The sequence below is a fragment of the Cololabis saira genome, chromosome 2, assembly GCF_033807715.1.
Source record: "Cololabis saira isolate AMF1-May2022 chromosome 2, fColSai1.1, whole genome shotgun sequence".
NCBI classification, from domain to species: domain Eukaryota; kingdom Metazoa; phylum Chordata; class Actinopteri; order Beloniformes; family Belonidae; genus Cololabis; species Cololabis saira.
In genome coordinates, this window is record NC_084588.1 from 30,720,852 (window position 1) to 30,743,474 (window position 22,623).

The 22,623-nt window shown below is 41.2% G+C and overlaps 1 protein-coding gene across 5 annotated transcripts in view; it reads right to left on the bottom strand.

Moving 5' to 3' along the window:
* Positions 1–22,583, bottom strand: part of mical2a (microtubule associated monooxygenase, calponin and LIM domain containing 2a) — a 38,560-nt gene extending 15,977 nt beyond the window's left edge. For all 5 annotated transcript variants that reach the window (XM_061743173.1, XM_061743163.1, XM_061743190.1 and 2 more), the window contains exons 1-9: positions 22,460–22,583; positions 12,616–12,984; positions 8,197–8,404; positions 7,395–7,511; positions 5,367–5,468; positions 3,860–4,015; positions 3,045–3,145; positions 2,403–2,660; positions 122–237 (exon numbers count right to left, since the gene is read on the bottom strand). In XM_061743173.1, coding sequence (XP_061599157.1) covers positions 122–237; positions 2,403–2,660; positions 3,045–3,145; positions 3,860–4,015; positions 5,367–5,468; positions 7,395–7,511; positions 8,197–8,404; positions 12,616–12,876 — 1,319 coding nt within the window. In that variant the 5' untranslated portion in view covers positions 12,877–12,984; positions 22,460–22,583. The remainder of the gene's footprint in view (positions 1–121; positions 238–2,402; positions 2,661–3,044; positions 3,146–3,859; positions 4,016–5,366; positions 5,469–7,394; positions 7,512–8,196; positions 8,405–12,615; positions 12,985–22,459) is intronic.
* Between the last annotated feature and the right edge of the window lie 40 nt (positions 22,584–22,623).

Here is a 22,623-nt window from a genome sequence, read left to right on the forward strand (position 1 = left end):
TTCAATTTACTTTAACGAGAACGTTAAAGGTCTTAGTTCCTCACCACACAGAGCCATGTGGCAGTAAAGTAAACAAAAATACCAGCACACTGTATAATTTCCAAACGTAACATGCGCGTACCTCTCTGCCAGCACTTCCAGGACCGTCCGACCCTCCGCCCAGCTCTTCACCATCCAGGCTGTGTCGAAAGCTGCCAGGAAGCCTCTGGCACAGCCTGTTCCCATGGGCCAGAAGGGCTGCAGAGGAGCAGAGACATGAAGAAGCTGCCCCAGTTGTGTACACATAAGGACAACAATAACAACTCCAGATGAAAATGTCCAGTGAAAATATTGTTTGTAGGCCAAGAGGCAATGTTCATTATTTGAAGTAGGATATTATGATTTTGTGCATGTTTGACAGATTACTATTTATCAAGTTAAGCAAAAAGTGACCTGAAGTAGACAGGTTGACTAATGAAGGAAGTATTACATTAAAAACAAGCAACAAAAGCTTAAGTATATGACTTGGGTGGATATAGTAGAGGAATTCATGTTTTAGTGAACCTCCCCTCAGTGACTTGTTAGCAGCGTAAATTCAATTTGGCGAGTCTGGATTTCTTTACATGCAAAAAGCATTTACAATATAAATATAGGGTTGGGGACGGAAAAAAACTAAAATGCAAATGGAATAGTGTAATTGCTTAATAAAAAAAAGACACCACTGTAATTGTCTTTGCAGTTTCAGTTAGTGAAACTGCTATAAGCATCCTTGGCGGTGTTCCAGCCACCTGCGTCAAAGGTCATTGGCTGTGCTGGGTTAATGGTTTAAAATCATACTTGCAAGACAGGGCCTTTTTTGTGTTAATTGGGAACCATGAGTCTAAGAGAACCAAGATCACATGTGGGGTTCCTCAAGGGTCCATTCTCGGACCACTTCTATATGCTACCCCTAGCTCAGATTATGGAACATCACAACATTTCCTACCATACTTATGCCGATGACACACAGCTCTATATTTCAGTGTCACCACATGACTGCAGTCCCCTACTCTCATTGGGTAACTGTATTCACCAAACCAATGAGTGGATGTGCCAGAATTTTCTCCAGCTAAATGCAGAAAAGACAGAGGTGATCATTTTTGGCCCTAAAAATGAAAGGGAAAAGATCAGCGCTCACCTTGGCTCCATGTCATTGACAGTACAAATCAAGCCAGAAATCTTGGTGTAATTATTGACTCAGACCTGAACTTCAACAGCCATCTAAAGTTTATCACTAAATCTGCCTATTACCACTTAAAAAACATTGCTAGAATTAAGGGGATTCTGTCTAAACAAGACATGGAAAAACTTATTCATGCATTCATTTTCAGTAGGTTGGATTATTGCAATGGCATCTTTACAGGCCTTAATAAGAAATCTATCAGGCAGCTGCAGCTGATCCAGAATGCTGCCGCCAGAGTCCTTACAAACACCAGGAAACTGGACCATATTACACCGGTCATGAAATCGCTACACTGGCTTCCAGTGAGTCAAAGGATAGAGTTTAAAATCTTACTGCTGGTCTACAAAGCACTGAATGGTCCTGGACCAAAATACATGCTTGATCTGTTAGTTCCTATGAAGCTCCCAGACCCCTGAGGTTCATCTAGATCTGGTTTGTTGTGTGTCTCAAGAACCAGAACCAAGCAAGGTGAGGCAGTTCAGTTATTCTGCTCCTCACCGGTGGAACAAACTTCCTGTAGACCTGAGGTCTGCTCCAACTGTCAGCTCCTTTAAATCAGGGCTAAAAACATTACTGTTTACTGAAGCATATCTTAAATTAAATACTTACCTGTTGGACTCTACTGCCCTTATTTTTAACAGCTTGTGCTTTTTATTATTTTACTTCTTTTCTTATCATCTTATTCAATCTTATTTGTTATTTACTGTCTAATTATGTCTTGCCGCTTTTAATGTCAATGTAAAGCACTTTGAATTACCTTGTGTTGAATTGTGCTATATAAATAAACTTGCCTTGCCTTTTCCAGACTTGTCTGGAATCTGAAACATGCCGTCATCGCTCCATAAGTTGTTTTCTTTTGCAATGTCACATACCAAAAGTCTGACTTCATATGCTGAATTTTTGATGCACAATTGTAGTTATCAGTTCTCGTGTCCATACAGCTACCTTTAACATCTCCCTATATGGATATGTTGAACTTGTTCCTGAGTAATTCGGAAACACCTCCAGCTACTGTTCCTGTGACTTCTGAGCACACCAGGATGAGTGTACAGAGAGGAGGTGGATCGACTCTAAACCTGGGCAAGAACTTCCTCTACAGCTGCTAGACTGTGAATGACCCACTCTTCCTCCTCTCACAACATCACTGCCTAGTCTGGCCAGAGGAATTTCATTTTACTGGTTCAGCTTGGCCCTTTCTTACCTCTAACAGGCTGTCGCCGACCAGCGTTACCAGCAGCTGGTGTCCGAGCCGCTCCCTAACCAGAGCAGCGTTCTCCGAGGCATGCATGCTTGTGAAGTCGAACATTGCTACATCTGGCTGCCCGCAGTGGTTCATGGCAAAATCCAGCGTGGGAAGCTGGTAGTTGGTGCCAAAGTCAGCAGCCTCTCGGGCGTAGCTCAGAAGAGCTTCCTGGCTGACGTTTTCGCTGCTCAGCAGCATCTGGGTGTCGTTGTAATCCTGTTTAGACAGAAGCAGCCAGGAGAAGAACAAAATATCACTGTTTGAGGATTCTTTTTGTTTGTTGGTTTTAAGACAAAAGATGTATTTCTACCTGAGCTGCTTTCTAGAAATATACATGTAAGTGGGTATTATTGGAAAAATAACACGTCTGGTAAGCACAGAATATGGACGATGCCATGCAAACTCCCCTGGTGGTGTAAAACAAAAACAAAATGAAAACTCAACTTGTTTGAATTAATCTTAATACAATACAAAATGCTCTGGCTTAAGATTTGTCCATCATAATAATAATAATAATACAAAATAAACAACAATAAGTTGTTAGGTAGAGAAGGAAAGACAATATGGACACAATACTCAGTGGGCCCAAGCTTTTCTTACATGAATGACAACTCCTTTGTCCAGCAGGCTTTGCTTCTTAGCAGTCATGACAAAGTAATGTGTGTTGTCCCTGTAGTACACGATGTTCTCCAGATCAATACCTGCAAGAAACAAACAATAACCGCAATGAATGAAGAGCCAAACAGAAACAAACATACACACACACATAGAGAACAGACCAAAAGTTTCTCATTCAAACAAATGGGGAAGTGTGTCCAAACCTTTGGTCTGTACTGAGATATATATATATATATATATATATATATATATATATATATATATATATATATATAAAAAAATGTGAATAATTAAATATTTTCAATCTTTATTGTCTTTAAAAAGCTCAAGGTTTACTGTTTAAGATTAAATCACAAGTGTCCTTGACATTGAGCCCCACTGATGTTTCCGATACAATGAAGAAATACTAAACTCTTAAAATGATTTTTAAACAGTTCACAAAAGAATCTCTAAACAATCTCAAAAGAATGTGCAAATTTGACCAAACAAATATTTGACCCCAATGGAAAATAACAAATACAATATTTCTAAATTGCCTTTTTGGGCCTCAACAGTTCCTCAGTCACGTTAGTGAGGACTACACATCCGGCCTCTGCAAAACTCCACTCTGAGATTTCTCAGGTTAAAATGGAAAAACAATATATTATATTGTGCTGACACTAAATATTGCAAACATTAATGGTCAACCCCAGTCAGTAAAAGTGACTTTGGGTGACGCGTTTTCTCTGTGAGAAAACCTTCCTGTGTGCACTAGCGCTATACTTTCGTGAGGAAGTGTGCCCGTTCATGTTCAACACCTGTTTCCTCTTTGAGGTCCAGAAAGAACTTCTGGTTGAAGATGAAGGCCACTCCACTGATCTCCTCCACCTTGGCCTCTGCGGTGGTGTTCCTGTTAATGAAGTTAGCTGTGATGGCGATGGCCAGTTTCCCCCTGAACTCCTTCCTTTTGAAACCTGGCAAAACACAAAGACACAGTTAACCAAACGGAGCAAACAGATTATCTCTGTGTTGAAGAGAGAAAACGCTGGAAAACCGACCAGTGTTGCAATCTCAGTAACATGCAGCAGCAGTTAAGGTCAGTACATTGTCCTGTTGCACCTGGGGGCCAGTTTACACCTGGACTTCACTTTTTCTTATTTTACTGGCTCATCTGCTCAAACTAGAGGTAATGAAGTCTTCAACCATAATTACATGGGTCCCTCACCAAGGGAAAAAAGCCAAGTATTGGTAAAACCACAAGGAATAAAGCTATCAAATCCATCACCAAAATTAATTATCTTTCACTAGTTAAACTTCAGGACAAAAACCACTAAAGAGACACTTGTAAAACTTTAAAAAGCCAACAGGTTGCTTGCTTTTCAGTTTGGATCAATTTATTCACCAAAACACCCCTCCAAAGCAATCTAAGTTTTGCTGCTTCTCTGAATAGTAGTCTGTTTTTTTTTAAACAAAAGACAATAAGCAGAAATAAAATAGACTAGATCAGTCATTTTATTGGAATGTGTTTAAATCAACAAATACAAAAGCACACAAAGAAATGTCAGTGATTCTAAAGCTGTGAGGTCATAAAGGACGACGTAATGAAATTATCTTTTGCTCAACAAAGAAAAGACAGTCGTGAAATGACTCTAACAATCAACAGATGTGATTACATATGATTGTGTTACCATAGCAAGGTAAGAAGCAGCACACCAGCAGGCGGCCTGCAGCGGGTAATAATTCCCCCGGGTTTCTTCATAATTGGGGAATGCGCTAAACCTCTTTTTCTCCCCCAAAATGCCCTTTTAAGGGAATAAGCTTTTGATCTGAATTTGTTTTTAGATGACAACATTTTCTTTCTCTCTTTCTTTCTTTCTTTCTTTTTTTAAGAGGAGGACTGAAAACGGTTAGTGAGTCGCTCCATCATGAATCCAGCAGCTGCTGCACCGAGTCTCAGCACTGCTCTATTTATGTCGCCTTTTGGCGCTTTCATGAGCAGCTTGTCCCATCGGGACACATCGATGACTTCACACAACTTGAAAGGAAAGTTTCAAGCTATCGCTTTAATGCTAGAAAAGTGAAATACAGAAATGTCTAATAATTTAGATATCACTGCATTGTATTTTTGTAAAAACAAACACAGGACCACAATACATCTAAATAAAAAAAAAAGGACAGTTGTACTTGAAATCAACATCTCAAAGCTGAACTGAAAAATTATGATTTAAATGTTTCTTTGCCTTAAATAAGATGCTTCCTGTTCTTTTTATATATACACTGCATACTATTAACATGTCAAACCACCTGGTTTTTCCACCTTCTCACCTTCCAGAGTGTTCCTTCTCCCATCAGCCCCCACGATGACGTCAAAATCAAAGTTAGCCACGGGGTGATCACCAGGTCGGATCGAAGCTCTCCACCCAACCCCTGAAATGGAGAGAGATACTGAGAGTGATGGGAGAAATGCAAACATGCATGTGAACAATATGAACACTCGCTTCATGCTGTAATTTTCCAACAGTCCAGCCGTGAAACGGCATAACACTATGAGGATCTTTCCTCAAAGACACTTCACAAACCTCGGTGCCGCCTGCTGCACTTCTGTTATTCTAAAATTATCGGCGCTAAGATGAGAGAGGGGTTTTAAAAAGGACTCACTAGCATTGTTGCTCAATATGCCAGTGCAGCTTGTTACACAAATAATAAAACATTTGTGTTTTCTTGTAAAATAGGAAGTGTAACGCCGGGGAAGCATGAGACCAGAGCAGTAGCTCCTTGGCTGCTGGTTGTGCAACTTCACCGTGGAAAATTCATTCCACCAAGTCAAGGGCACAGCTACGTCAGCAGCAGCAGAACGGCACGGATAAGAGTGTAAATTTAGGCAAGCCTCTTGTTTTTATCAGTGTATCGATATCAAAGCTCCAGGGACATGAAGAGGGTACAGATCTACACACCTACAGCGCAGTGCCCAAGATCAAGAGTAATCAGAGCTGTAATGAAGCACTAAAAACGTCACTTTGTTTTCAAACAAAGGAAGCCGGTGTTTAATCACTTTCATTTTGATAAATAGCTGTTGTGTGTAGCAGGTATACATTGGAACAAGATGACGTAGGAGGCAGTGAAGCAAAGGTCTGGACTCCTTTAGCCTCATCAACCACCGATGAAAACAAGTTGAGTGCCAATGTTTGTCTCGTGTTTATTGCTGGCTGTCAAGGAAATTAAATACTGAAGGATAAGGAGTCCCTTGCGGCCTAAACCGGTCTTAAAGTAAAACCAAAACAGCAGCGCTGGAGGTTACATACAGATCTTTCAGGATGCTACGCAGCATCTGCAGAGTATCTGTCTAAGAAAGCCTGACAAATACAAATCCTAGTCAAAGTCACAGCTGTGCAGTTTCCAGCTGTTTTAATTCTTTATTTCCCCACAAATCTCTCAGGACACAATGCAGCTGTTAGTGGATGGGTACGAATGCTGAGTAATGGCAGTGTTTTAAGGGCCTGAGCGCTGAGTTTGAGATTTTATATATATATGTTACATATAATTTTTGTATAAATCAAAAAAAAGCAAAACACTAACCATTACATTTTACTATTTTTCAGCATCTGCTGCAGGTTATAGGACCTTCTCCCTCTGTCACTTACAATTAAGAAAAAGGAAGAAAAAAATAAATACACAGCACTTTTTTAAAATTCAACAGAAAATAGATCACAGTATATATCTGCACCAGATTAAAAAGGTCTTTGACCTTTTCCTTCTTTTTATCCACATCAAAATATAAAAGTGCATCCAAGAACAAGTCAAAAATGTTTTCCCCACAGGCTTAAATACTGAGGTTGGACTCCTGCAAATGAAAACAGCTGCACCAAGGAACAAAACCTGAGCAGTTAGGCTTATCGGGATCAGGCTGATGTCGGCTGTCCAAAGGACTGTTGCAGTACTGATTACTGCGTTGTGATTGGCTTTCAGCAGCTTCTGTGGCATGAAATAAGGGTCAAAGGTTCTAGTAAGGCGACATTGGAAATGTGTTTCCTGCTCTGTATTACAGGCAGTATTCTGGGCTCAGATGATGTGAATGCTGCAATCACCCATGTACTGTAACTCAAATCTGACACATGAATTCTGTTATTCTCATTATCAATAGAGATTTCACTACAATAGCTTTTGTTAACTTCATGACATTGGCATGTTCAGCACAAAAAAATCTAAACAAAAAAAAAAAAAAAGATTTCCCAGTGATTTGTGAGTAATGACTAAATTTGACCTTGACCTAATGTACCGGTCATAGACAGGCAAATCTTTTTTTCTGGACATGTACTCATGCTCTGCATCTATACTGGGCGTGTGAATGAATACCTTCATTTCCCTGATCCTCTGGAGGCTCCAGCAGCCTGAGAAACTCCACGTTGATGTGAAACTCCACTCCAACAATCAGGGCAACCTTCAGGAGGATCAGCTGCAGCTGCTGAATGCCTGTTAGAAACAGAAATAAACCGTTTGCATACAAACATATAGTACAATCATGATAAAGTCTGTGTTTTATGTTTTCATCATGAAATTATTGAGCACAGCTCCTGCTTGTGTATGAAAACCAGCATCTCCAGACCTAAGTCTCTCCTGGAGCAGTGAGGTTTGCGCCTCTCAAGTGTGTTTAAGAATGTCAGGGTCTTCTTCACTGGTGATGGGAAAACTGATTGTGATATTCACTGCAGGTTGTGTGGAGCTACCACAGTCATTCGGTTGATGCACTGCACTTGAAGAATGAAAAGGAAACTAAACCACAAGGAAAACTTTGAGTAATCACAGAAAGAACAGGACAGGTTTCCCTGCAGTTTAATCTTGGAAGACTCAGTGACAAGCTGAAAATCCAGAAGTAGACTTGTTGCTCCTCCAGCCTGAGGTCATTTGCTGAAATGATAAGGAATCTTCCTGTCTTTAAAGGGTTTAAAGGATGGATTGTTGGAAGAATGGATGATACTAAAAAAGTCAACAGAAAATTTGTACCAAAAGCCACAGAGGTACAAAACAAAAATGGGGTACAAGAGAAAGGTTGAGGTAGCCAGAGATTGGTGTACTGCATAATACCATGAGAGATTATCCGGGTATAGAAACTTGACTAACAAGGTACTTGCTTGCCTCTGCAATGTCCAATACTCACTGATGTGGTCGATGGCTCCGGCACAGAATTTTCCGTAAAACTTTTTGGCGCCAAGCCCCCGCAGGTCGTGGATGGTATAGGGCCAAAGATGGAGCACGTTGTTCCTAGAAAAGGAGTCCCTCTTCTCAATCACCACCACTCTGGCACCCATTAAAACCAGCTCAATGGCAGTCCGCAAGCCGCAGGGACCTCCGCCGATGATGAGGCACTACATGATCAAACCAGACGGAGAAGTGAGCTCATTGCCAACACAGGGTATCTTTGTCACATTATAAAACACAAAGCTGACATTTCCTGCAGCTGCATCTGGGTTAAAAAGATAAAATAAAGGGGTTTGCGTCATATTCGTTTAAAACATGCTCAGGTGTGTTAGTGCATCTTCAGAGATCAGGCAAGATCAGACTGGAACATTGAGAAGTTTAGGAGTCTGACTGGAGAACTCCACGGCAGATATAAGCTGTCAGAATCGGAGTCAGGCCACCGGATGTCTGCATGCGTGGATTGTTGGCAGAAAACGCTGCACGCAAGGAAGACGGTTCGCACATGCCTGAGGCGACACACGAAACTACTCGGATGACTGTAAACAACCTTTACATATTTAAGGAGTTGTTCAGGCAGCGCTCCGCCAACAAAAATGCATGAAGTCAGTTGGCTGAGGTTACCACATCTGTCTGAGCATGTGTGGTCAAATATGACATCATGCTGTTGAATGATAGATGAAAGGACTGACGTATGTGTGCTGGCAAACACCGTATTTATTCCCCTCTTTGGTCTCAGTTTCATGAGGCAATCAGATTTAAAGGTCTTTAACCTTTTCCTTCTTTTTATTCCCCCCCCTACACACAAAGAAAACACATTATGGTTGAACAAATTCTGCAAAATAATGCAATTTTTTTAGTTTGCTCTCATCTTTTGAGTTTTTATTTTAGGTTTAGTGTCGAATATTGTTGCTGTTTTGTACCTCGGTGCGACATCATTAAATGAATCCAAGCCCCATAACAGAGGGTTTGAGCTTCAGTCTCCAATCTCTTCGAGTTGATCATCATCATCGTCACTTATTCTCAGGTGCAAAGAAAACACACAGGCAGTGGAGGAACCACCTACACAAGTATACCCTTTGTTGATGTTCCTCAGTAATGCAGAACATTCATGTTTGTTATGTGATAAACCAGGAAAAAAAACAGACAAAATACACCGAGCTGGCTCACAATTCCCTCTGAACTCATGTCACCGTTCTATCAGTCCAGCAGCTTCCAGCAGATATGCTGTGTTTGTTTTTAGCACTTTCCATCCACCGATGGCGTATATTGTTGCAGATGAGAGGCCTTTCCTGAGGGCCGGTGCCACATCTGCTGAGTCAGGACACACATTTCCTTTCAGCTTCCCACCTGTGACCTCATTCCCTGCACAGCCCGATCCCAACCTGTCATTAGTCTCTTATCTTGATAAAAAAACACTTCTGTGAACCAATGGGTGATAAAAATCCCAAAGATTACTTCTTTTTGCTTGAAAATGCTCTTGTTTATCACAACATTTAGCAAAAAGAAGAAACACAAACTCTAATCTGGACCATTTATCGACCCTGCACCCTGAAAACATCATCGTGAGTGTACCAGACTGAATTTGGCCCCTCACATCTCACCTTGGAGACGGATCTGGCCTTCTGACGAATAATTGAAGCAAAGTCTTTATATTGGTTCTTTGCTCATAATTCTCATATAATATGTGGAATATAAAGAATGGTCCCTGTCATTTTTCTATGTCAAACTCTGATTTGCTAAAAATGACTACAGATGCACATTATTGAGTTTGAAGACAATTAAAATTGAGAGTGCTCTTATTTTAGTGAGTCTCCTGTACATTTTAGTGTGAGAAAGAATTCAAATATGAAAGTACATACAGTAGATTTTACTTTGCGGGAAACTGATGGGGACACTCCATCGATGAAAACTCAAACACATTATCCGACACTAAAATGAATGGCACCATCTAAGGATCAAAAAGGCATGCCATATAACAAAAGTCTAATGAGTACTGACAACAGTGCTCAGGATTTAGAAGAAAAAAGAGAAAACATTTTGGTATAAACAGTGAAACTTTACAAGGAGGACGCCATGGTAACGTGTTACTGTTGCCAGCTGTGTCAGGCCATAAAAACAGACATGACATCATATCATTTGAAAAAAAGTTGCAATAAAGAGGAGGCGCCAAGTGAGATCACATGTGTAAGTGGCGCAGCGCTGAGCTGTCAAAGACAAGTCGTAACCAATGATTCCCCCGGGGGGAAGATGTCATAGCAGACTGCTCTCCCAAGGAGCAGCGAACACTCTTGTGCTAAGATAAGCAGCTCATTAAATCACAGGCTTTTAGATGAATGAGGTCAGCCCAAAAGTTTCAGCAATAAACACAATCCTTTGTTTGCGAGTTTGGCTTGGCAGTCATTTTAAAACATGGTTCTTTTGACCGTTGGAGTATTACTATTATTATTGTTATTAGTGTCAATAATTAATTAATAAACCTAAAAGACATTGACTCAAACATGTGGGAGAGTACACTTTCTTCCAAGTGTTTTGATCTTCTTACGACCTAGTTGGCCTTTGATTTAAAATCAGACAATTTCCAAAAACTGGTCTTACACCGAAGCACAAAAAAAAAAAAAAAAAAAGAACAGGTTTTAATAATAACCTAGGCCTTGCTCCAACTTTTCAGGGAAGGCTTTAAAGTAGCAGAGCACACGTTCAGTAAAAACAGAGCCAAATAAATCATAGTTGCTGAGTGATGCCATCTCTTTCCGCGTGCAATGAAAACCCTCTCAAGCCGGACGCACGCTGACGGCTGAAAGGTAATTTTCCTCCTCCAGGTTTCCAGACTTTCCCTCATCACCTTTACTGCGCCCACCCCCGCGAGCTCAGGACACCATGTACACAGGTCAAAGCTCTTTTATTCTCAATGCAAAAAACGTTTTATTTTCAATCCATCATAAACCACCTGTGAGAGCAGCGAAATCAGGACAATGCATTTCCTGTCTGCAGCAGTCAAAGACTTGAGTGGCACTGTTTGTTCACTTAAGATGGTTAATAAGGGGTTTTGGTAAAATAATAAGACTGGGTTTACCAGCTTAAGCATTTTAATATCAATAGTGTAGAACGATGGTGACGTGTTTTTTTTATTTCAGCTAAAAACAGTCACGCGATTAGAGTCTGCAAGAAGACTTTTTTTTTTTTTTTAAAGTGACTGCACAAAAAGAAACTTTTGTAAGAACACATTTAAACTATGTGAACTGCCCCTTTGATATAACCGACTCAAACTAAACTAAAGATAACAATGCCTGGAAAGTAGGAAATTACTTTTTTTTTGTTTTGGGGGGGGGGGGGGGGGGGGTCTACTTCATGGACCATTTTACTCTCGGATTTCTACCTTTATTACACAGGTGCGGTTGACCTGGACAGAAAAAATGGGGACAGCAAGGGAAATAAATAAATGCTGTAAAGATCCATCCTGCCTAGAGCTGTGAGTCAGGCACGCAGCTGCGAAGGGCATGTGCATGTGCGTGTGTGCATGTGTGCGTGTGTGTGTGTGTGTGTGTGTGTGTGTGTGTGTGTGTGTGTGTGTGTGTGTGTGTGCATGCGTGTGATTTATGTGGCTTAACCACAGCAGACTGCTGCAGGAAACAAATCTGAGAGTTTATGACATATTTTGGAAAGGACCCAACCGAAACAAAAGTTTACCCCACTTCAAGATGCAAATCTGAAAATTGTCGATAATTTAAGCAATACAGTAATTAGAACTACTGTGTTCCAAGATCAATGCAGATTAATAATCAACAACCAGCCCTGGTGATAATGAGAAGTCTGTTATTGACTAATGTTACAGATTCAACTTGTTTGTTACAACACAAGCCACGAAAACATGAGCAAGATTACCCATTACTTCAAAATAAAAAGGCTAAAAGGTGACCCCTTCAGCTCATACCCAAAAGAGCATTTATCAAGTCTGCTTTGCTGAATAAATCACTACGTTCACATGAGTAGCAATAGTTCACTCTGGTGGTTCAACTAATTTCAGATTTGTTGACGTTTTTTAACTCAGGATTGGACGGCACATGAATCCTCCCTCCAAGAAATCTGTAAAGAGTTATCATCCCAGAAAATTAAAGTATGTCAGTAGAAACCTGTCGGTACATCACGGCCCCCCCATCTATTTCTCAACATGACAGAATAATCTTCTCCACTCGGGAGACACTGATGACGACACCGTCAGCAGCGCAAGTTGTAGAGCATCAATTGTAAAAACAGAATTATTAAGATGTTTTGACTTGCATAATGTTAAAATTGCTCTGCTCATCATCCCTTCTTATGCCTGTCTAAGATTAAGAAACTTTTTTTTTGTGTAGTGGTATAAAGACACAGTTGAACTTACCTTGGTGCCCACACAGACTTGGCCTTTCTTGTACTCCTTATGGGATATTCTTTTGTCTAGCTTGGCCCATAGTGCCTTGGCCTTCCAGAAGGTGACCTTGGCCTTCAGACTGCTGTAGAAAGTGCTGTGGTCTGCAGGGTCAAGGTCCAGACATCTGCAGAGGACATTAAAGGCCTGAAGGGTTCCTTTACAGGTCGATGCCTGGATGAAGTTCTCAAACAGCTTCCCCACATTGTCCTTCTCCGTCTCCGTCTTCCCCATCTTCCCCACTGCAGTAGATGGTCTGGTGTGCTGAGGCTCCGACTCACTTCAGCGCTCTCCGCCAGATGTGGCTACACCCTCGGTTTGGCTCGCACCGTCATGCCCAGTCTGCGGAAGAAAGACATATAAGAGTCATGATGTCATCTCGTGGCAAAGAGTCCAAGGAAAGGCTAAAAGTAATGCTCGTTTTTCCATATTCTCCTTTTAGCCGGATAAAACTGAGAAGATCTCACTGGAAGATTTAAATGGATTGAAAGTTAGAATGCTGACAAAATTGAACTACTTTACATGGGAAAAAAACAACTTTACTTTACATTCCTCAAGTCAATCTCTCGGTCAGCAAGCATTTAGACACACAGTTACGTAGTTTACGCCCACATCAGCAAGATAACCTTTCAAGTACAGACAAGGCTGTGAAATACATACTAGAAGCAGGAATCAAGCCCCAAAGCTGAGTGAGCTGGTCTGTCAACATCAGGCAACTGCTGTGCGTATTTACTGCCAATGCTTCACAGAGGCAAAGCCACGGAAACCTATAAATGGAGACGTTTGTGGTTCAAGCTATTCAACAGCTTCAGGGTTCAGGGATGGCTCCAAGGAGAACAGCATAGTTCAAAGATTACACTGAATTTCCAGCATCAGCTTATTATTTATTCTTACAATATATCTAGTCTTGCCTAAAATTAGTATTTGGATGTCATATACAGTACATATTTAGCTGTATTTTAAGCATGGCAACCTTTTGTTTGGTTTTGTTTTTCCCCCCACTTTCACAAAATCAAAAACTACTAACTCCATTAAGACAGACCTTATTTACACCCTTAGCGTGGTTTAAATGTATATCAAATGTCAATATTTGGCTGTCTCGACTCAAGTGCAGAGTATCTAAGAGATCAAACAACACAATCTCGCCTGGTTATTCATTCTCCTCATGAAAATTCTCTCATGAAATGGGTCTGGTAGCCTTTTAATTCATAGCCACTTGGTGCGTAGCGAGTCAGCTGCAGCTGGTGTTAACAGACTTTATGATTCTCACAGGGGAACCCAAGAGCAATCATTTAAAAACGAGCGAGACGCCTGCTGAATTGTTGATAACTTGAATCAACAGGTTTTTTTTTACAGTAAAACCAACAAGCCATTCACTGACTCTGCTGCATGGTTGTCATGTTGTCTGGATCAGATTCTGTGTTTCTCTAAATGGTTGTTTGCCTACGCAGTGGCATCCGGAGGCAAATTCTTTTGGCTCCATCGGTACTCAATCCTGGAAATCAAAGTCAAAAGAACCCCCCCCCCCCCAATCCAGGCTTTTTGAGAGGAAAGGCCCCTAGTCTGAGGATTTGAAACCTGCTGTTACTAGCCGTTAAAGTACTTTCAGCTTTCACAACAGTTTTCAAAGTGTAAATGTGATTAAAGTTAATTTTCAGGTCATACATTGCAATCAACCACTGCTCGTTTCTAATAAACAGCTTTCATTGTTAGGGTGCAGCTCTACAATGGAAGAATGGACAGTGTGACGGTGTCTGTGTTGTGGTATTTTTCTGGGAAACGGGACATAAAGAATTCTCTGCAACAAATTAAAGTTGCTAATTCAGACCAAAATAGACTGACAGGATTATTTATAGACACTTAAATACTATGCTATGTACTGACGTATGCGTCTTCGGTATAGTTACATATATACGCCCACATGTGAAAGACACAGTTACTTAAAATACTTTCGTGTCTGAAAGAGTTGAAGTGACAGAGTAAATAAAGCTCTTGTTAGCTTTTCCCTCCAAATCAACCATTTTAGGAGTCTGTGCCAAAAACTCAACATCAAAGAAAAATGTGGATATTTTCTGCATTAAGCATGCGCGTGCTCACTTGGGTGGAGCCCACAGCTTCCGTCAGTTTGCCTTTGATGATATTTTAATGTCTCGTGAAGCAGGCCGGGCACAATTAGAGGAGAGGTCAGGATTTAAACACCCACCTACAGCAATCCACATTGACATTCAATGTCACACCCGGGCCCTCAGAGTCTCTATGACCATTACATGAACCTCTTCTTACGGGGCTCTAGGAAGGGTATGGAAAAACTAACTCGTCTTATTCAATGACCCGTCAGTCACGGTTCAAGATACGTTTCTCTTGTGTTTTGAATATCATGAGGTATTTCAATCTTTCTCACAACAGCTAAATCTGTCCCAAGGCTTAAATTAGCAGATCAATTTGCACAAGATCCTGTTTTGCTTCCTGTTTTGATGTTGCTGTTCTATATTTAAGGGAAAGGTTTAAGCCATAAAAGAGCACTGTCAAATACCCCGTATACAGTAAACCTGTCCATACATCTTTTTACTGTCCCGTCAGTAGATCTCGTGGAGACATTCACAGCAAAACATTTAACTTCACCAGGTGACGTTCCTTCGCCACATGACTGACAAGAGCTCAAAACAGCTTTCCGCCCAGACTGCTAGCCCTCTAACTGGCTCCACCAAGCAGACAGATACAGAACCACCGCCATGCATTCTTGGGAAATATACAGACGCTATTGAGTGACGAGTGGGTATAAGTTACGTTGCAGGAGCTTTAATCGTTTATCCACAACACAACACAATTAGAAAACGGCTTTATTTTCTGGAGAGTTTGCAAAACATCTCCCACAAAAAAGGAGCTTTTAAGTGGTAATTTATATTAACGATTTAATATAAGATTATTTAAAAGTATTGAAAGATACTGTACATTCCTGCCAAAAAAAGAAAATAAACCTCAAAAGCAACTTTGCATTTTTATTACCGTTCGTGGCTGTGACCTCCCAAATCGAGCAAAAAGTCATTTAACACTGATGTAATTCAAATGCATCATCTGGCCACAGTTCAATAAGATTTAGCGGAAACTTCAAATAAAGACATGATGACTGTACATATAATTTCACATTTCAGTCCAAGGAAAGTTGGTGGAAAAGCCACAAATATTGGAGCCATCTGTTTTGTGAGTATTATCCTCAAGTCGATGCTCCACTCTGAATCTGCGTTGTCGCTGACACAGTATTATGGCTTCACCATCTCTGCATGACAGAATGGAAAGTCTCTGGTGGGCAGACGGAGTGAACTCACAGAGCCACTGTAAAAATATAACTAATAGCACACCAAGCGGAAACAATACACACACACATACACACACGCACGCACACACACACACACACACACACACACAAACACACACACCATAATTGAGGCATATAATGCTTTGGAGGATCAGAGTTTAACAGCGTCCAGGTTTACGGTTCTGGTTAAGTGAAACCAGCTGTGTCCAAATCAGAAGATAATGGCCAGTGATTCATTCCTCAGTAAAATGAAAGTTCATCTGGGATGAGATACGAGTTGTTAGTCAAATGTACAGTATTTTACAATAAAGCCACTGCTGACAAAGGATACTTAATGATTTTACCAGTGTTTGTGTTCTTATTTTCCTGCACTTTGACAATCACCCAGGGAGAAAAGTGTTTGTCCACACAGTAAACACCCAAAAAAAGATATTTGAGAGTATAAATAAATGCCCTGGGATGTTTTTACGATGCATACTATATCTAAGTTATCAGTTTCTAGTAAGATAAAAGAGGAATGTTCAAAATGTACGAGCTACAGTACACCAAAACAGAAAATATAAATACCTGTAAGAACCACACACACACACACACACACACACACGACAGCCCTACCTTGTCTGTGGCACAACACCAAGACCATTTGTTCCTGCTCAGGACAGAAATATCTAAAATGAGTCACAAATATATGATACATACCCTATGACGGGCTGACGGTACATACAGCCAGATCGACCGTGTTTATTGTGATTTGGGAACATGTCACTGCTGACTTTTGGAGTATAGGTCAAAAACTACGCTTTATCTGCGTTCAGCTACAAAAACAAAATTTGTCGTTAGGAAGATCGACTGTTTTTGCTCTTCTCGCTGCGTTTGCTGACAACATGGCCATAGAATACTTTCACTTTTGTCCTTACATTACGTATGTAAGAGAAACAGGCATCAGTGGTTGATATCGATCACCTCTTGATTATCTCTGTAACGAAACGGCTCTCTGCTGGGAAACTTGAATCCTGGCATTCATGCGGACGTTACTTTGGTTTGAAACAGTGTTTGGTGATTCTTACCAAACACACCCCCGACAAACAAAAGGGAGCAGCCTCCCCGAGTGAGATGATGAACTTCATCCCAGATGTCTGCTGCTTCTTCAAAATGTTTACATGTGTCTGTCGGTGTCAGGCAGCCACGGATGCTAGCACGTACAGATATGACCACTTTAGTTAGTAAGTTAATAGAGTACTTTGTGATTACATAATAGAAAAATAAAAAAGGCACTTAAAAATAGATAAATAAAACTAACACACAACAACAGCAGAGAATCTAATACAACCCCCTGAGAAATGTGAAGTGGTCCTGCAGGAGCCCCGGTGCTGTAAATTCTACCTTTTCAAAGCTTCAAGATTCAGTTGTGTCAACTCCAAGTCAAATGCTCCACATGAGAGCAGAGGGTCAGTGGGAGTTTTATGAGCCGGATGTAAATGGTTTTCCTTGCAGAATTTATGATTGTCCAAAGAAAATGTTGCAAAAGTTCAAACCGAGGTTGGTCTGCTGAGAAATAAAGTGTTTGCCTTCACACAATCAGGAACATATACTCCTATACAGTGTCATGGGTTGTAACATCCCCACAGTGGGCTGAAGTGGGGTTGTGGTGATCCAGATAATCATGAATAGCCGGATCACTCATGCAAAATCATCCTTATTCAACTGTGTGAAAGCCAGCTGGAACAAAAAGAAACAAATCTCCATCAGTCATGCGTTGAAGTGTCCTTGGACAAGACACCGAGCCCCTTCCCCGTCCCTCAGATATATCCATCACCGTGTGATCAAACAAAGCACTATGGACTAAATGTGGAGTGGACATAATAAGAAGCACTGCGTGAGTGTTTGTGTGGATGAGTAAATGAGAAACACATTGCAAAGACCTTTGTAAGAAGCTAGACAAGGTTAAAAAGGCTCCATACAAGTGTGGACCGGCTCCCATACGTTTTTGTTTAGAAAACCTGAAGAAAAAAAAAACAGGCATTTTTTATTACCGGTATTAGTGTTCCTTTGTTTCTTTTCCAATACGCGCTGCAAGACTATTGGAATTATGACATCATTACACTTTAACAATGCATAACATTGAACAGAGAGAGTTTGTTGTAGTTACCTGAATGACAATGGTGACCTCATTTCACAACTGTAACAGTCTTATGGATATCAAATCAAAAGTGACTTCCAGTTGCGAAACTGCAGAGACACTAAACTGAGCATCAAAAGTGATGCAGTTTCTTGTTTCCACAGTTTCAGGCTATCAGAATACAAAAGAAAGCTGACAACACAAGGAAAACATTGGGAGGGCTGGGAAATTCACATATTGCAGTGCATCCAGCCAGCAGCAGTAATTACAGACTAGACTGAAGAAAACCAGGAAGGAACCCTCTGCAGGCCTGATAAGCAGGCAGAGTGCCTCCAAAAACACTGAGCTCATGGCGGGGTTTTGCTTTTTTTTTTTTTTTTTTAAGCCTGCGTACTCTGCCCTTCGCCAGGCCCCATGAGCTTCACGGTATTATCTCAGCTCTCTGAAATCTCGCTGCCTGTCCGGACAGCCGTGCCAGAACAAAAGGAGCAAGGTAGTTCTTCTCACACATAACAGTAGATGTCAGTCAGCCCCAGAAGAGAGCAGTTATTGCACAGAAACGGGGGTAGATGTGTGAAGCTCGCTGGCCCTCAAGGTGTGCTCACCACTGGGCTCCTGGGAGGATGATTTACATCCGACAACTTTAAAACCTGAGGTTTCACATGTTAAAATAGAATAAGCAGCTGCATATAAAGCAAAACCAAGCTCACGTATTCATCTATCCACCCCAAAATAGTGAACATGGGTCTTCTTGAGAACAAAAGATGTAGCAATTGTAAACATGAGCGGCACTGAGGGTTAAAGATCAGCGTGTTCCTGCCGTTTATCCATCACAGCAAGGGTTTAACAGTATCACTGCCTGGCAGGAATAGAAAATTATGCAGGCCAACAATCAGTAAAGCCAGGCTCAGAATAGACAGGAGTCAAGTTGCAGGAAAAAAAAACCCTCCACGTGACCTGAAAACATACAAACACAACTAGGGTCTCTAAACAAACTGGCAGGTGCTCTTGGTTCACCTGCATACACATCATTGGAAAGCAACAAAAACTACAACTCCGTGTTAAAAATGACTGTTCAGACCCTGCTGAAGCGCTGCAACTGTTTTAGCAGCGAGTGAAGTTAAACCTTGGTGATGCAACAAAGGGCCAGAGATCCAAAGATGTCTTATATCTAGACTCTTTCTTCCGAGTGCGTCTGGTTTCCTGTCAGGATCAAAGCTCAGAGGAGAGCTGCCTCTTTAAAATCTCACCTCTGTGGTTTTTGAAACTGACAAAGATAGATTTTCCGCTCTTTTAGGTGGATCTTTAGCTCTTTCTGCCAGGAGGAAGTCCTGTGGTGAATTAACTACAGCAACGTGTTTTTTAACAAAAAGAGACACCGTATCTAAAAACAATCTTCAAAACTGACCTGGCATGACTAATAAAACAAAGCTAGGTTAAAAAGACCCGCTTTTTTGTCACTGCTTTTCAGCATCACAGAAAACCATGTGAGATATGAGAGTCACGCAACAGGGAACAACATGCTCCACCTATCTCTGCAAGTTCCCATCTCCTTTGTGTAGCCGAACCCTGGACGCACGTGTCCATTTTTATTCCGTGGAACGAGGAAGGAAACACGCTGCAAAGAGGAAGGAGAAAGTTTACAACGCCTCCCTGGCACCTCATCGGGCTGTGTGAAACAGTTCTCATTGTTTTTATTTCACAGCATGACATCCGGACACATCAGAAGACTAACTAGTTCGAGGATTGCATTTCCTAGAGGGTTGTTAATTGATTTCTCTCTGTCTCCTTTCGTGTCATTTCCAAAACAGAAATTGTACTCAATCGGTCGTCTTTGGAGGCTGCGGAGCATCAAGAGCAGGACCTGCAGACTCAGGAACAGCTTCTTCACTGAAGCTGTGAGACTGCTGAACTCTGGAGGACCCCGGTAGCTCCTGCTAAACCCCCCCAACCCCCACAACTGCCACGTTATCATCACTGCTGTCCTGTCAGTGTCATCCTGCTGTTTTTACTGTTTTATTTATTTTATTGCTGTATATACATTTTTTTGTGTGGGGTCTTGCTCTGGGACCAAGGAAACAAATTTTGTTCCATGTCATGTCTAACGTGTGCTGGAATAACAATAAAAAAAATCCTTGAATCCTTATCGCCAAGTAAGAAAGCTGTTTAAATAATCTCCATTCATATGTTGCTTCAGGTCTCAATAAACAAATTAAATCATCATCTGAAGACAGTATTCATTGTCTAATGTTGTTCCAGGCTGAGCCTATTGTCATGGCGCTGAGGCCTTACATGCGAGTCATCACCGTGTCTTCCTGAGCTGTGAAAGGACTGTTTCCATGGCTGGTGTTAAAGACATTTGGAGAAGTAACAGTAACACTTTGTTAGCTGTAGTCAAGATATCAAATAGATGAGGCAATTAGCACCACTTTTTTCTCAATGAGGATCATCATAGCAGCTTTCTACACCATTTGCATCTCGCCGCACTGTCGTGAAGTTAAACTCCAGCAAACCTAGTAATTATACACAAAAAGATGAAAGGCCAGAACAGTCATTTGCACTTGTAACCCACTGAAGTGCTGCTCAAACTTGCAGCTCAAAGTTTATTTAAAGTTTATGATTTAAAAAGGGGATGCTTGAATGTAAATGCCACCTGAATGACTGGTTACTTGGTTTGTGTTCATGTCTGAGCCAAGCCCCTCATACTGGTTACTGGTGCTCATGAGAACCTGTCACACAGAGATCTGTTATCACTTCATGTTGTTTATGGCCTCTGCTCATCAATGCCGTCAGTGTTGAAAGGAGAGGAACGAGAATCTGAATTAAATTTGTAATCACTGAGCAAGATCACATAACAGACTTGGAGCTATACGGAAAAAACACGCAAGCCTCTCTGATAACATTGTTTTTCAACAGACAACACAAAAACCTGTCACTGAGAAATTAAAAACTGAAACCAACAACTTTTGATGTTGGGGTTTGAAATATATAAGCCCCAAACTGGCACATAAACACTACATCAAAACAAAAACATAAAAACTTTTCTGTTGCAAAATTTGGTCACACGAGTTCCCACGAGTTGACTAAGTCCTTGTTTTAAACATCATTCTGCTTTGATTTAAACATTATTCAACAGAATAACATACCACGGCGCATTAACAACTTTAAAAAAAGACTTTATGTGGTTTAAAGTTGATGCAAAAAGAAGTTAAGAATGTACACTTTTCAGAATGTTCGCACATTCACTGGCAAACCCACTTGATTTTAAAGTTTATTTCAAGTATGATGCATCTTCACAAGTGGTACAACACAGGAAATGACTTCTCACCCAGCGGGGGAAGAGAACTGTTTGGGTGACTCTCTAGGTTCTCCATAAATGTGTGCTGGAAGAATCATGACGCATCATCTTGCAAGCCACGTGAATCATAACCAGACGGAGTGTTCATCCAGTATGTTGAAACAAGAGACAGACAGATAGATTAATCCTGCATGCTGAAAGGCCTGTATCCTCCTTTTTCCCCCTGTGTTGCCAGGAAGCCTCTGATTATGGAGGTCCAGCTGTGTGTTTGATCAGCAGCTGCATGTTAACTTGTGGTGTCACTAGAAAACATTAACAGGTAGTTTCTGCCTCACACTAAAGCTTCATCCAGCTCGTCCACACGCCACACCTTTCTTTCTTATGCAGTCCTTTAAAGAAAATGAGGGAGAAAAAAAAAACAGTCTGGAGGCTTTTTACAGCCTGGAAGCTGCTGAGCAGGTGGAGTCAGCTCCGGAAAGGCTGAAAGGAATTCTGATGGCGGAATTTAAACCAAAAAAAAAAAAAAAGGTCTTGTTGAAAGATTTTGAGCCTCTCTTCTGTCATTGAACTTTTATAGAAAATCTGCCTTTCCAGGTTTGAATGGATCACATTTGATGAAGGCATTGTTTAAAAAAAAGCTGCTACGTGGGTGCTCACAAGTGATTTGCGGCATTTATCGGGAGCGTGGAAAACATTTTATGTTGCGCAAGTGGAGATAACCTTAGCGTTATCGGAGAGGAGACAAGCCCAGATGTCTGACTGCTCTGGAAAAGCGCTCAATCAGGAGGAGATAACGCCCGGGTTTCGGCACGTGTTCAAGAGTTTTCAGAAAAAAGATCGCACCTTAAACGAACTAACTCCAGATAGACATATAAAACTGCCCTGTCCTGTTGACAACTTCACCAGCGGTGCACATTCCTGACGTTGTCATTCATGAGTCGCTTAGGTTAAAACAATCTTGTCAAACGGGCTGCTGGTTCACGGTTCAGCAACGGGACCAAACATCAGGTGCCTCAGGATCAAACAAACACGACCATTGGGAAACACAAAAAGCTACAAAAAGCGTGAAACAAAACAATCTTACCTCTCATCTAATATCTGATCTCTCCCTGTTTTTCCGGCGTTTCCTCTGCGTTTGTGGAGTGTTGCGTGTGAAGCGCGTCCTCCTGCGCCGTCAGTCAGAGACACATGCAGCAGTTTCTCTGCAGCTGAGTCCACTCTCCGTCTGAGGGCGGTGCTCCAAGCAGA